We start from the raw sequence: 15,968 nt of genomic DNA on the forward strand, positions 1-15,968 counted from the left end.
CTCTCTCTTTGCCCGGTTCCTCTCAGGGTGGTTCAATGACTTCTGAACACAGGACACTGGTATAACATTCCTACATAGACGATCGCAGTGGGACCAGAGCTAAAGAACACATATTCAAAGGAACAACAAAAAAAACTTTCCGGGTTAAGATTCCAACCAAGTCGATTTTAATTTGCATCACCAGAAAAGGTTACATGTTCAGTGGCTTTTGATACATTGGAGTACAATGATTATGATGACTGAAGGTTAAAAGACGCATGAGAAGTGACATTCAAAGTGAACTAAAAGGCAACCGTAAGGTAGGAAGTACCCAAGCCCTCATCTGAAGAGTCTGATGTAGTTTAACTCTGAAGAGGAACACTGATGTTCTTTGCCTGCTTGCATGAAAACTGAGAGGCTTCTGCCTCCTGGTGAGCATTCACAAAGGCAGGCTGAAGGGTACTTAGCTTTGCCGAAGGATCTCCCGGAGTGCCATTTTTCTGTGAGCTCTTTGGCTCTGATGTCGCCAGTCTCCCCAATTGTGAAAGACGAGATATTTTGGGGTAAGTCTTCCAAGTGTTTCCACCAAAAGACGTGGGGGGTAGGATTCGTAAATCACTCGCTCTTCTAAGAATGCCGGTGCACTTGGCAGGATGCCGGATTATTTTCTATAATACAAGCTGCGGTCCCAGCCGTCGCCCTGAGATGGCACAGGGTGGGAGCCATAGTGGAGCCACCTGTCACAGCTTCTGGTTTAACGTCTCTATCGCGTCTTTTCCTCTCAATCATCTAAAAGCTTATGAGATGGCAGTGTGCGTTGCGGCTTTTAAAAATGATACAAGATTCTGAATTCTTCAGAAGGGCTGAAATGAATATGAATTAGTACAAAATTAATCAACTAAAGATTAATGCAAACGCGCCCACACTCTCAAAAAAGATGCTAAATTAATTCACTGCCAGGCTTCTGGCTGCTTAGGGGTTTTGGGGAATGGGACATGGAGTAGGTGTGTTAGAGTAAGACCTGCATTTGCAGGGTGGCTTAAAGGGCACCGGTTTCAGTTCTGGATGATTACGCTCAGCCAGCGTCCTGCATGGTGCTTTATACTGCCATCTCTGAACTCTTGATCCTCCAAAATCAAACCTGAGTACCCCTGTTATAACATTGTTTATTGACACATTCTAGGTTCCATAAACATTCCAGAATAATATGAGTAATGTGTCAATGACAGACCAAGATTAAAATACTTTAAAAGTAGCAGGGGAAGGCAGGTTAAAAATATCAAGCGGTAATTTTCACTAAATACAGTCTTGCTACTAAAATATGACTGTATATACTGAGAATCAGTACAAAAATACAAGATGATAAAAGATCGAAGGAGTTTAACACAAAGTGGGCATGGGTGTTGGAACGGGATGGGCTTATTCCACGGGAACCGGACCCTGGTGCAGATTGGGATTTTAGGACCCCTGGAAAGGATGCCCCAGTGAAGCCTGTAGGACAACTTTAAAATACTGTAAACAGTCCTAGAGGCCATACTTTGCATCTATCCCTTTTTGTTTTTACTCCCGGCATTAAAACACCATAGTTACAGTAACCATTATAAACACAATATGAAAACAGTTATTAAAAAAAGTAGCTCAGGTTAATATACTTAAAAAGAATAGGGCAGCATTTCACCTTGTTCCCTGTGTAGTCTCTCAGAACCACCTTAAAGAATGTTTAGTTACCCGTGCTATTTTCAGGAAAGTGTCTTTTACCATTCTGACCAAAATTACACAGCCGTGCAAAATCTCTGGTGGCTGGTTCGGAGCCAAATGATGTTTATAAAGTATTTTAAAAAAATTAAGAAAACAGACCCTACACCATTTTTTAGAAATTAACTAAAGTGAGAAAGTGAAGCAGATGCCTTTGGCGGCCAAGAGGAAAGAGGGCAGGTCCAGTTTGTTTCCTGGGTGGACGCGGGGGTTCAAAAGGCACTGTCTACACACTCAAACCCAGGGGTGGCGCTTTGAAGAGGGCCTGCGTGTGGCTGGTTATACTGGGCTGCTGGGAGTAGTGTCTCCTCAGTATAACCAACCAAACGTTCTCCCTTTAGAGGACTGCGGTCTCTTCAAAGCGCTCGGATATCACCCTGGTGAGCCCTTCGTAATCCAGTGGTAGAGCTGTGGACCCCTTCTGGTGCCTGCTGCAGGCATGGAAAGAGAGATCGGTAAAGAAGGGCAGGACCTGGGGAGTATAGAAGATGTTTACAAGTGTTCTGGGTGGCTTTGAAGGCAGGAGATCATGTCCTGCACGGGCTTCCCTTCAAAGCAGATCTGGTAGACAGCAGTGAAGAGTGGGAACCTGGGGAAATGTGCAGAGACGGCGACTGATGATAAAGGAAAAAAACATTGCTCCAAAAAGAAAGTTTATGGGGGACAGGCCTGTTCAATGACTGGCACATGCTGCCCTCTGGTGGCTTGGAAGCCCATTATGGGACAAGTGACAACACTCACTTGTTCACAAGGCCCTTCTGCTTGAGGATGTGATGGACCTCAGCTGCGGTTGCTGGTCCTTGGAGCTTTTGACCATTGAGCATCTCCTTCTCCAGCTCCTCGATGCTCTGTTGAGAAGGGGAATGAGGATGGACAAATGCATCAAAAAGCCATCCTTATATACATGATACCCTACTACTCTCTAAGCATCTGGATATCGTGGACATCCAGCTCTTATAGACTAATGATCCCAGAGGCAATGAGATAAACAGTTTAGTGGTTGTGATGGTAATTATTCAATTTTGGGTGCAGATCACATCCCCTGGGACGGATGGGTGGTCGGGAAAGGCCGAAAACGAACATTTTCCTGTGTCACAGACTAAACACTGAGCTTGAACTTCTCATCAAAGATAAAACTTCACATGCTATGAGGTTAAATATCAGACAGCCTAAGATCCATCTATGAATCATTCAGGCAGGTAACTTCCTCTTACTTATAGTACGGTTGTCTTTTGATAGCTTTCAAACTGGCCAATTTGACGATTCACAATAAACTGGAACTATGTTAAAGATTTGCTAGCATATGCTTGCTATTCTCATGAGAAAGTATGCTTATAGACTGCATTTTCGATTTCAGTTTTAAACACAGGTAGCATACATGCCCCGCCCCCTGGAGCGGACCCACCTTCCCAGAGGTGACGAACGCCTCAGAGACGCGTCGATTGCGACCCCCGTAGCAGGTGGTGATGAGGTCGGCCACACCGCAGCTCTCCAGGAAGGTGGCGGAGGAGACGGTGCTGTTTTTGCTGAAGAGCCGGGCGAAGGAGATCATCTCCATGAGCCCCAGCCGGATCACTGCCGCTTTGGTGTTGTCGCCGCAGCCCAGGCCATCACAGAAGCCTGCCCCCACTGCCACGATGTTCTGCGGGGAGGAGTCACGGTCAAGCGGAGAAACAGTGCGCAAAGCCAACATACACAACAAGAGCAGCTGGCTGGCACGAAGGCCCGCCTCCATCAGGGAAAGAACCTCATTGGCTAGCACTTCTGTCAGACAGAATCCTTGTCACATATCTGATGAGTACAGAGTTGAAGCCGTTTTGTGTCATGCTCCTACGAATCGACCTGTCACAGCCAAGCAGACATTGTTTAAACTTTCTTAAGCTATAGTACAAAGCCTTCAGCTGCAATGTTGCTGTTATTCTCGGCCTTGTTAGCACACAGTCTTGTCTTCCAGTGACCTCACACACTGCCGGTTCCATTAGAACGGCCTGACAAGGTGGAACGCCAGGGATTTTTTCGGTCATTAGCACGGAAGCCAGAGAGGAAGACTGTCGAAGAGGAGTCTGTGTAAACGAAAGAGGGTTCTGACTCAGACCCCCTTAGAGTACCATCCTCTTGCACTTTAGGATGCCAGTTTCATACGCCTACAGTGAAATAAAATTGTACACAAAGCAGTTCTTTTTTTAGGCATGCATTTTACCCCGAGGAAAACGAAGGATATCCCTGGATGCACTATCCACGCCTGGCCGCTGCCCCGACTGCTACAGCCGGTCCCCTGCTCCTCAGATGACACATGGCTGTCTGTTGGGGACTGATAAGGGCAGACTCCCAGCTGGCCACTTCCTCCTCAGCCTGAACACCAAGCTGACTCCCCACCCCCTGAGTGGAGCCACAGTCCAAATCATTTAGCAAATGCTGTCATCTAGGGTGGTGTTTCCCAATCCGGTCCTCGAAGACCCATACACAGCCCACGCTTTTGCTCCCTCCCAGCTCACAAGCAAAAATGTGGACTGTCTGGTTGGGAGCAAAAATGTGGACTGTCTGGCAGGGAGCTTAGAGGGAGCAAAAATGTGAAGTGACTGATTTAGACTGACGTCCATTCATCCATCCAGATACTTACGTTTTGCAAAAGCAATTTAAGTCACCCTCCACTAGGGTACGGCAGTAGTGATCTGATTTGCAGGCTCTCTTCACGCACCAAACACCACACATATAAGCCGTATGCATCTTTCCGTACTCGGCTCAACTTTTTCTTCACCGTGAAAATGCAGGTCTTTTTTCCCCCCTTAAACTCACATTACAGCTCCGGTCAGTTTATCAAGCCCATGCGAGTGCCTCTACGCTTTTTATAAACGAATTTCCGTGCGCTTTGCTCCAGGCTCTGCGGCTCAGCTTTCCGGCACCTTCCGGCGTGAGGTGGCCACATGGGACCGTGGTGCAGAGAGAGGAGAACATGAAGCCTGGGGATGCTACGGGGGGGGGGGGGGCGGGGCGGCATGAGAGTGGGAGAAGCAGAAAATGACAGCAAAAGCCTTCAAAGCCATGCTTCACAGACAGCCATCAAAAATAAAGCCCCGAGTATTCATAATCATACCACACGACCCCACCCTGTGGAATAACCCATCTCACTGTAGAAGAAGCTGAAATGTCTTATTGGGGCAGCGTGACACTCAGAGGGCTACGCCTCTATATGCCTGTGACTGGAAGGTCGCCAGGTCGAGCCTGTGGGCCCACAGTCATGTCTGTAGGCCATAGAGCGAGGATCATAACCCCCAGCTACATGGTCACTGCTACAGGTGGCTGCCCTTCGCAGCCAAGCTCGTCCTCGCCTACATGTGTGTCTGTGTCATGGAGAGCCAGATGCGGTGGGTCATCATCACTCTCTGAAATAACATAGTACTGATTGTGTTGTTCAATACAGCAGGACAAGGGAATACGGATCACATGGTGTCCAGTGTTTCCGTTACTGAAAGGATGGTTGGAAGACGAGTCACGCTCTTACTGTTCGTATACAGAAATGCCAGCTTGGCTAACAGAAATAAACAGATAAATAACATCACCAGTTGAATTGTAATTTGTTCAGAGTATCAACTTTAAGCCCATTAAACCTGCTTGGGAATGTCAGCATTCACACTCTGTAAACAGTCTGACGGGACACGCCCGTCAACAGCCTCAGGCTTTTTAATGAGTTTGAGAGAACGGCAGTGACTCATGGAGGAGGTGCAGAGGCGAGGCAGGGTGGGAGGCAGCGCACCTGCCATAGTCCCCGTTACCCAGTAATTACCGGACTTTGAGCAGGAAAATCTGCTTCAGTCCGACATGTAAATCTCTCCAATCATGTCTGGTGAAAATAATTGCCTCTACACACACTTTGAGTCGTTTTAAATGGGGTAAAATGAAACGTCCAGGAATGCTTCTGTTAAAATAACCCTAATTTCTTTTATATATATATATATATATATATATATATATATATATATATATATATATATATATATATATATATATATATAAATATAAATGTGACAGTCCTCCATCCCCATCTGCTCTCCACTATCTTATCCCGTGTCTCGATGGACTTTAACCTACAATTGGCTAATGAAGATCCGAACAGGAAGCACCTAGCTGGATCGGTAAGCAGCTCTCACCCTTTCCTGGATGCTAAAATACTGCTCCGACTGACGCTTTCTGTGTCTCAGTGGTCGCTAATGACCTTTTATCTGCAGAATAACAGGGCTGCTGCAATGTAATGGAATCGTGTTTGTGGTGCTTCGAGTCTGTAGATAGTAAGTACAGCAATAGCAGGTTTGCGGTAAACACAGCCTAAAGGCAAAGAGTTGGCTTGTAACGTCTTACATGATGGACTGAAGCTAAGAACAGCAGTTAAAGGGCAACACACACATGTAGCCATTAGATCAAAATAGTTATACTTTCATTAATCATTAGAGGGAACACTCTCTGGTTTGGCTCCTTACTTTGGGCCTAGAACATTCTCAGCTCTGGCTCTATGGGCCACAGTGTGGGCAGGTTGTCAAACTGGACTGATTACCCTTAATAAGCGAATTAATTTAGCATATCCACCAATCATGTGACTGTTAATTGATTGACATTTGGAAGCCCACATTCATCTTCTGGATGTATTTACCAATAAATACTTTTGATTATACAGCTGCAAGAAACAGAGCTTGGTCAGAAGTCTTGTTGCCAGTGCACAGAAAAGGAATCACTCGATGCACTGACCCAGCCAAGAACGGCAGGCGGAAGTAATTGGTAAAGTAAAGAGCGGAGCCCATCTAAGGGCCGTAAAAAAAAACAGGACCGGAAAGCATCAATAGAGACGCTGTGACAGCAGCCAGACAAGGTTACCAATGGCATCACAGCACTGCAGGAAGATCCTGATAGGAAGAGGGACTCGGAATCAGCTAACGGAAAAGACCACTGGGACTTTCGGGAGAATTCTTGATGGGCCACTGAATCTGTGGAACAGGAGTGAAAATTATTCAAGGGGGGGTGTATTTTTTTTCCTGGACTGTCCCATCCCTGTGTCCATGACCTTCAGCTGGTCTCCTGGCTCCCGTCCGACAGCCGCCCGCTTTCTTTTACTCTGCCTCAGGCTCCGTCTCATTATTTTTCAGAGTGATGTTCTTGTTACTGACTGATTTGTCACCATGCACAATTTCAGCATCCCTACTGCACCCAGAGCTGAAAAGAAAGGCCTTGCCATTTCTGCTGAGCCCCCAGACCGCAGCCGTTTCCCAATCCAGCGTGCCCGGAAACTTGCGTCAGTGTTTTTTGCAATGGCTGCTCTACTACGAAGGCAGTGTCTACAACTCATACCTTAGGTTAGGTTATTCGTTTTTTCTTTTAAATGCTCAGGAATGGGTGTACAGGCAGATAACAGACTTGTTATCCATTTGAATCCATGGACTTTCCATGGCGAAAAAGGAGTTTTTCTTGTCAAAGGCCTGAATCAAAAGCCTGACTGACTTTGTGTGGCTGTTTGAGAGCTGTGCCAATAAACCATATTAGAAGACCAAGAGTGGAGTTGGCAGTGAAGCGGGATCCACACTGGACTGGTTTCATTGGGTAGCGTAGTCAAATGGTAGCGTAGCAAGAAAGTAGGGTTGCAAAGGGGCAGAAAATTTTCAGAAACTTTCCATTGCATGGGAAGTTAAGCAGGGGAGTTTTGGAAATATTCCAGGTTGGATATTTTCCAGAAGGAGTTATAGGGAATTTATGGGAATTAACAGGAACATTTCCAGAATTTTGCAACCCTACAAGAAAGTGACATTGATTTCCAACAAAGAACCTGATATCTGGTGCAGCAAATTTGTTAAGGTACAGGCTTCTGCTGTAGAAATTAACACAGTAATAATGTGGCCCTTGATCATAGCATGAAGCTAATTAGGTGGAACTGGATCAATTTCCATCAGAATGGGGGAACAGGAGGTCAGAGAGCCAGATCAGATGTTAGGAGGCCCTGTCCAGGGCCAAGGCGCTGGCAAGAAGCAGGCTGTCACCAGGCTGTCACCTTGAGGGCCCCGCAGAGCTCCACCGTGTCGGCGTCTGGCACCACCGTGATGCGGAAGTTGGGCGTCTGCAGAAGCTCCTTAAACAACTGCCCGTTTTCCATGATCCTGCTGCCTGCAAAGCAGAAAAGGAAGGTCAGTCTTTGCCCAGAAAGGGAATCTCTTCCTCCAAGGGGCAGAGGAGCTGAAAGTCTCCCGAAGAGCCGTCATGCTACAGGTGGTGCCACGCCGAAGGTTCCACCGTGCGCCTCCTCCCTTCTGACCCAACACCCAGAGGTCCCTGAAATGGAACTGGGGTGATATCACCTGCTTGGGCCGGTTTTAATGACCAGTCACCCATTTTGCCATCATGTCACAGCCATGGTCTTCTTGTCACTTCTTGTAGATGGGAAACCTTTCCTTGTTCTACAGATGCCTTCCAGTCAGAAGGCCAGCACACTCAGACTCCCAAACATACTGCAGAAATGACTACCTTGAAAGGAAAAGAACTTTCTGGCATGATCCGATGTTGGGCAGAGCACTGGCCTGGATCCCAGAGAAAGGACGCGATGACTCATGATTGTGTGGCATTCTACGATTCCACGAGGGGCTCCCCATCTGCCGGCAGGTGCCATGGCCCCCCCCGGCCGAGTGGCAGCTCGGAAGACCTCGCCTTTCATTAAACAGGCTCGACTCCACACATGGGGCCACTCAGATAGGGCCTCTGCTCCAGAGCACGAGGGAAACACAGGCCTCTTACGTAAGGACAAAGGGACCAGTACAGACTGTGTTTCAGCTGTGGACTAGAACCGCAGATGTCTAGCATGCCACTTAGGGATACTGCTGGTGAGCTGCCAAGCGACTGATGCTTATTTAGCACCGCTAACTGAAAGCACCGCAACCCAAACACTATTAGCACAGCACTGATAACCATGTGCTGCTAACCAAGACCTGCCACAGTGAAAGTCCTCACCCAAACGAAAATCTGCATGACATCAGTTACAACTTTATTATTTCCCAGCAAATGAGGTTCTCCCAGTTCAAGATCAGCCACTATCATTGTCAGGTCCAAGCCTGAATGAAAGAGGAGGAGGGTTAGGCATTGGGCCAGCTACTGCATCCTGGAAGAGCCCCTAGCAACGGAAGCCATAGCAACATAGGTCTGGATACCTCAATCCTGGGAGAACACATGCCTTCAACACAAGATTTAAGGGATGCTAGGGATGGATTTAACATGGTCTATGCAAGCCTGCAAACAACATCACCAAGAATGCCCTGTGCTGGAATCCCCATGGTGAAAGGTAAGGAGGACAACCAAGCAGTAGCCGGGGACTGAGACCCCCGAGGCCAGCAACAGACGGGCTATACCTGGAGCCAGCTGGAGAAAGATGTCTGGAGAGCCCATGCTGGTGGCCTACACCCCAGAAGGCCGCCTCCACACTACACGACTATTAAAGTCGCCAGATTGCTGTACTGTTCACACTGAACAACATGTCATCTTGTAATAGGGAGTCTTGAAGTCGTTGTGGTTCATACACACGACTGATCAGCAACAGGGGGTGACACACTGCAAGATCTTTCACCAAGAAAGATCCATGTCTTGCGCTCTCATTGTAGCTTATTGTCAGCCGTGACACTTTCACACAGTCAGCATGTGAAATATCTGCCGGGCATCTGTGACGCACTGGCGACTCTGTCCGGTTGCGCCTTTGAACAGGTTCACACATAACAATCTAACTGATATGTCTCCAGTCTGGGGGTTTTGTCTGCGATCTTCAAAAACTGTCGGCGAGCAGAAAATCAGGGCTAAAATCGTGTAGCGTGAACTCAGCTTTAGAAGTAGCACTAGTTAAGGTAAGCTTATCATACAAGTCACGTGGTAAGGAGACCAATGAACCTCTTGTTTTGATATGGGTTGACATCATCACTGTTGCAATGGTGTCTCATTGGCTAATTGAGTTCTGCTAACGAAATGAGCACTGCTAGTCATATAGAAGTTTATATAGAAGGCAGGCTTTTTATCAGTAGGCCAGCAAACAGACAGCAGAACAGTTCAATCACAGATACCAAAAAGCAAAAGCCCAGGCAGAGAGTCTGTATCCATCTGTATGTAAGAGGACTGGATTTAAACCAGTGACGTTCTGGTGGTGAATGAAGTGCCCTACGGCCCACTTCCTTCCCAGCCACGTCATCATCTTCTTGGTATTCCCAGGCTATGAGACCATGCTGTCTTGCAGAGGGTGATCTGCTCGTGTCATCGTATGAGATGGTAAGTGCTGTACGTGCCGCTGAGGTCACCGCGGGGATGGGTTCTCACCGATCGTGGTTTCGCAGAACTTCTCGGCAGCCACCTCGTTGGCGATGTTGGCGCCCATGAGCACACTGACGTCGATGCTCATCTTCTCCCTGATGATGTCAGAGATGAGTCGCAGGCCCTCGGGACCCTCGTCAATGCCCTGTTGTCAAGGGGAACCAACTGCCGCTTCAGACCACAAACTCATAATCAACATTCGGAAACAAAAAAACACATTCAAATCAGCTTGGCACCCGTGCTACTGATAACCATATATGTACAACTTATCTTATGATAAAAAAAATAAAACCTTAACATCAAGAAACTCTTAATGGGGCTATTTCAGGGTCTCATATTAGATGAAAGCCAAAACACCAGCAGCCTATAATTTAAGATCTTTCCATTTCCTCTGAGTCAGGGTGTCAGACCCATTTAGGTGTCTGATCAGGCTACAGATCAGCGGATTTAATGAGGACCAGAGTGCACTTGGTGTGGTCTTCATCAGTCTGAGCATCTCCAGTATCTGTAAGAGTCTTAATGTAGCTTATGCTAGCTAGTGCATGCTATAAAAATTCAAAGCATGATAATCAATGTGATTAAATTAAATTATAGCAACGTGTGATGTTAATACCGTGTACCGCTGCCTAAATGCCTCAAAACTCTAGATTAGAATAGATAAGAAACTTTATTGATCCCTGGAGGAATTATAGTGCAAAAAACAGTGAGGAATGAGGAACTCAATGTGCAAAGACAGTTCACATAGCGCGAACGAGTAAACGTGGTGCAAACACATTTTAAAAGTACACGAACAGAATGCTGAATAATAGAATGTTATTTGATATTAATGAAATAACGAAAATAATAATAATAATAATAATAAATGAGTGGCATGCCAGTAGGAGGCACTGTGGAGTCTGACAGGGCCAGGCTGGAAGGATCCCCCATAGGTGGATAATTCAGGTCCAGAGAGTAAAAGTCCAGACCAAGATTTTGTTTCAACCAACCAGTTGAGTACTCTGACACTTTATACTAAACTGGTTGGTTGAAATAAAATCCTGGTCTGGATTTTTACTCGCTGGACCTGAATTACTCTCCATTGGGATCCTCAGTAGTGATTCTTAGCTCACCATGGCAGAAAGGGCCAGCAGTAAGACCATGCAAAACACTGCACAATTTAACTATTGTACAAACTTAAAAAAGGGAATATGAATTATACAGCCTTCAGACCACAGTCCTTCAGAACCCCACCCTGGCGAAGTTGTTTTGAAGTAATTATGATCTCCATAGTGCCATGATGATTTTCTGCTGTGGAAGCTTCACATCTCAGGTTTTACTGCCTCGGTACCGATGCCACAGACACGTCACCAGGCACGCAGGTGTAGCGATCGAGCGTGAAAAAACAAAAATAGATGAAAAATCCTCTTTTTAAAGAATGTCACACTTGCCACCAGTCACTCTATGAAAGCACCGTGCTCACAGAGATGTTAAGTATGTGTTTATGTCACGCCTAGAGGCAAGGCTCAGCTCTCGGTGTCATTCAACACTTGCAAGGCTGCAAGCAGCCTGACCTGGACAAAAGGCGCACTTCCAAGAGCTTTTACCTGAGCAGATATCCAACATGATCAAGCCAGTAAACGGTTAACTTCAAAATATAAATATCTCAGGTGACGAGCGCATTTGTTCTCAAATAAAATGCCTGTTCTTCCCTGCCAGCCCAGCAAAACAAGGCTCTATTCACAGTCCCAACCCGAACTAGTCTAGCAGACTCTTCGCAGTCTGACCCCCTAAACACCCCCATCAAAAGGCCCTCAACCTGTACTGCCCCCCAGGGGTGGGGGCAAATTACTTTGCTTTTCTCTTTGTTGGGCATGAAAACTGATAAATTTCACTTGAGGTTTGAGTCTAACAACTATCACATTATAATGTGCAACAGTGGGAACATGCAAAAATTTTTTTAAATTAACGCCTTATGCAATTAATTTTGTTTCTAATTTGCGCTTTTCTTCATAAAAATAGGAATCGCCACATTGCTGTCTTTCAGTTCCTCTTTCAAACTGAAACCCAGTCACTGGCTGACTGGTCTTACTGTGCTGATTAAGCAGAGAAGCCAGAAGAATGAAAAGTTTTAAGAAAGAGGCCATGTCCCCCCCCACCCCCCATCTCCCCGGGGGTCTGTGTGGGAACGAGACGTTCTGGGTGACAAAGGTTTTAGTGATTCAAAGGTAAATATAAAGGCATTCTGAGGTCAGACTGGGCCTCAGTAAGTGGCATCTGCATACCGTCCTGTAATTATAGCAGTCAGCTCATTATGATTGATTTAATGGTGTGTTTTAATCAGACTGATCTTTAGATAATACAACAAACAACCCCCCCCCCCACTCAAGCTGCCACAGACCCGAAGAATCTGGGTCACCAGCTCTGCGGGGACGGCCCACGGAACCTCCAAAATAGCTCTGCAAATGAAATATTCACCAGCGTTCCCACTTCAAAAAATGGGTTCAGCTCAAAAGAACCTGAAGAGAACCTGAGCCAGACAACAGTGAGCCCTCTTTGCCCCGCCTACTGGGGTGTAACATGCAGTGCACGCACACACATACACACACTGCATACACAATACAGCATGCTGCCAGCTTACACAAGCTAAATCAACAGCTTATCCTATAAATAATCCGGCGTTTAATTAATTACTTCAGACAAGGAGTCCCGGAGTCATTTACGAGACTTGACCCAATCCACTATCAGCTGATCTGTCCAACTCGGAGCCTTCAGGCCACAGAGCAGGAAGTCACATGACCAAGACTTGGGCCTCTTTTCGAGGCCTGGATGACTCGAGTGGCAGCGGTTCCCTGTGTCGGCAGGCTACCAGGCCACACAAACGTGCTTCTGCTAGCACAACAGGAACAACCCAGTATTACATGCAGTAACCTGCTTTAAGAGTGGCTGTCACGTGAGGCACATTAGCCAACACCCTTCATATCACGCAAGGCAGTTTACGACAAGGCGGCTCCTTCTTCCCCATCCACCCTCACAAGATATCATTATTTCTCTGCCAATACCATAAGGCAAGTCCCTATCTGTAAGGGAAATGCATGGAGAGGCATGATGCTGCCACATTCCACCGTTTACCAGCACATTCCGAAAGGGCAGAGCCGAAGGAGCATACAGAGTCCAGCTATGAACCGTGCTGGTACCAGGTGCTCCTTATGGGGACGTAACAGGACGAAAAAGGCAAACAGACCCATAGATCTGGAGTAAAACAAGGCAAAAGATCTCCAAACTCGAATCCTGTCTTTAAGGGGAGACGGACACATCGCATTGAGCTTCTGTAGTGTACGGGAGGGTGTAAACGAAGTCACCTTGATGAGGGTGATGCCTCTGGCCGTGCGTGACACGCAGCTGGCCATCTCGTCGCAGAGCTTGCGGATGAACTGGTGAGGCACCACGAACACCAGCAGGTCGGCATCCTTCGCTGCATCCCGCAGCTCAGGCACTGCGACCTGGAGAGGACAGGAAAAAGGAGTCTGGGCTAGAGGAAATAAACCAGGAGGCCTGATACACACTCAGAATTACAGAAAGATGAGGAACCTGGGTATTCCGTGACAGCGGGTCTGCGGCTGACGCCTGGCAGATAAGCTTAGTTCCTACCCCATAAGGGAAGGAAGACCAGTCACGACCAGATGCAGAACAACTACCAGCAAACCAGCAACTCCAAAACAGCCTCACCCAAGAGACACACTTTTGTGTCTTTAATGTTTCCAACCCCGATTCACACCCGTCGATCCACTTATTCAGATTACTACAGATTACCTCAATAGGTACAAAAATAATTTTTACTGCACCTTTGATGTATAAATATAAACGAAACGCAGAAATATAGAGAACAACAGCCTGTTACACCTACAAAGAGTTTCTTTCCTCTTAGAGAAGACAGTTGATAACAGGTTAAGTACAGTCTATCACCGCTGCCTGACAAGGGTCCACAATTACACATGAAGGCAAAGCCCTTGCAGTTTACCAGTGGACAACCTTTACACTTTAATTTGCCAGGACCAGCAAGGAGCAATGTTCACCTAGTCTAGTCACGTTCCTCTGAGGTCTGCTGAGATTTCTCACTTGATTTCTACCATATCTGAGTCTTCCTGGAGTGCACTTACCACGTTCTCTGGCAACTTGTACCCCGGTAGGTACTTGACATTCTCGTGGTCTGTATTTATGATGTCTGTGAGCTTCCTGCCGTTGACATTCTCTTCGTAGACCCACATCTTCACCGTCGTGGCAAATCGCTGCAGTTCTCGCACATTGCTGCCCACGATCCGCGCAATAGCAGACCCCCTTTGCAAGAAACAAAGAAACACGGAAATCATCAAGGAACCCCTTTGCTTGAATGTACCTGTTCAAATACCACAGATGAGACAAAGATGCTACAAAAACTGTCCGGGATACACCCGACCCTGTACACCCCACAGAAAGAAAGGATGGAGAAGTCAAATAAATGTATGTACTTTGGATACTACATTATCTTGCGAAAAAAAAAGAAAGAAAAAAGAGACAACTTTACACCTCGCTTTGGCTTTTGATTGAAAATTGACTGCGGATGCGTTTATATATATATTTGACATAAATACACACACATGCGTACATATGAGTAATCATTAACTAATTATCATTTGCATTTATTATAAACTAAGAACAATAAATACCAAGGCGTGAATACTGAACGCTTCAAACACAAAAGCAGGCGCCCTGAGCCAATGGTGTCATCGGAGACACGAATGACAGGGTATGATTTGCAGAGCGAATGGTTCACTTTCAGTCGTCGTTGTGTAGATTAAACGTGGACTGCATGTGACGAAGAATGTAACTGTACGGAGACAATACACTACACAATACACGGTCTGCCTCCGCATAATTTGCAGATCGCTTTTACGTGAGAGTTTAAATTGCCACGTATTCACTTACAGATAATCTCACAACCATACAATGCAGAAAGGCCAAAAACAATCCCAGCGACGCCGTAGGAACTCAAATGGCACTATTGTGAACAGACCTTAGCGTGCGTATTTTGCCGAAAACTGGAAAAACGTTACAGAAAAACAACTCACCAATTTCCCGAGCCAACGATGCATACTTTCAGAGGCGCGGCCATTGTAGAAGTTGACACGCTTGCAGACAGATTAAAACGTAAATGATAAGAATAAAACTATGTTAAAATTATCACCGACAACAAGTCAGCGCACAGCATACACAGAATAGGAAATTACTACAGCGCGTGCAAACAAGTCTACTGTAAGTGACATCATCACACGATTTTCGACACCGTGGAGAATTCTGGGAGTTGAAGTTTAAATGTTTGGACCGGGTAAAGATTTGCCATTCCATTATTTTCCTTACGTATTAAATGTACACCTAGTGCAAAAGACGTCTCAGATTGTATATTTACTGTCTGAATAATGTACTCGTAGAACAATGTATTATTTAATATATTTTAGCATGCCAATTTTACTGAACTTAGTGTTTGGGAAACAAATATGTTTCATTCCCATCATTCATCATTGCTAAGCTTGCATGTGTGCAATGTATTAAGAGTCGGTAGTAAGTACGGGTTTTTTCACTCTGCGGTGGGGTGGTGTTTTTTTTTCGTAGAACGATACAATCCCACGGTAAATGCAGCTGCTGTTACTGGAAGTGATTTTTTGCTCGTTGAATGTGCATTTACCATGCTGGTGCATTTCTGTCAGATGCAAATTCTGTGTCGCTTGTAGATGTGTCACTAGTAAAGTGTTCGTTATTCCGGCATTGTAAATGGTTCGATAGTTCCTAAGGATGATTAGTGTAAGTAAATTGTGTTCAGTTATTCTTTGTTAACGATTAAAGAGCAAGTTGAGAAATTGTGGACTTTTTAATTGAATAATGTGGAACACATATCGATTTCA

General features: G+C 46.0%; 1 protein-coding gene across 1 annotated transcript; it reads right to left on the reverse strand.

Annotated features, from left to right (window-relative positions):
* Positions 1 to 144: 144 nt before the first annotated feature.
* Positions 145 to 15,343, reverse strand: gpd1l (glycerol-3-phosphate dehydrogenase 1 like). Its single transcript, XM_023839039.2, has 8 exons — positions 15,138 to 15,343; positions 14,190 to 14,367; positions 13,392 to 13,532; positions 10,060 to 10,198; positions 7,766 to 7,878; positions 3,140 to 3,376; positions 2,476 to 2,582; positions 145 to 2,323 (listed from the first exon to the last, which is right to left on the reverse strand). Exons 1-8 carry the CDS (start codon positions 15,179 to 15,181, stop codon positions 2,227 to 2,229), a joined length of 1,056 nt encoding a protein of 351 aa, XP_023694807.1. The 5' UTR covers positions 15,182 to 15,343; the 3' UTR covers positions 145 to 2,226.
* Positions 15,344 to 15,968: the final 625 nt, after the last annotated feature.

This window comes from Paramormyrops kingsleyae, chromosome 9 (genome assembly GCF_048594095.1).
Source record: "Paramormyrops kingsleyae isolate MSU_618 chromosome 9, PKINGS_0.4, whole genome shotgun sequence".
In the NCBI taxonomy this organism is placed as follows: Eukaryota; Metazoa; Chordata; class Actinopteri; order Osteoglossiformes; family Mormyridae; genus Paramormyrops; species Paramormyrops kingsleyae.

Coding starts and splice junctions, on each gene's coding strand:
- gpd1l (XM_023839039.2), bottom strand. CDS start 15,181: ATGGCCGCGCCTCTGAAAGTATGCATCGTTGGCTCGGGAAATTG. Junction 2,583..3,139: donor CGTTCGTCACCTCTGGGAAG/GTGGGTCCGCTC, acceptor CCTTCTCAACAG/AGCATCGAGGAGCTGGAGAA. Junction 2,324..2,475: donor CAGAAGGGCCTTGTGAACAA/GTGAGTGTTGTC, acceptor ACATTTCCCCAG/GTTCCCACTCTTCACTGCTG.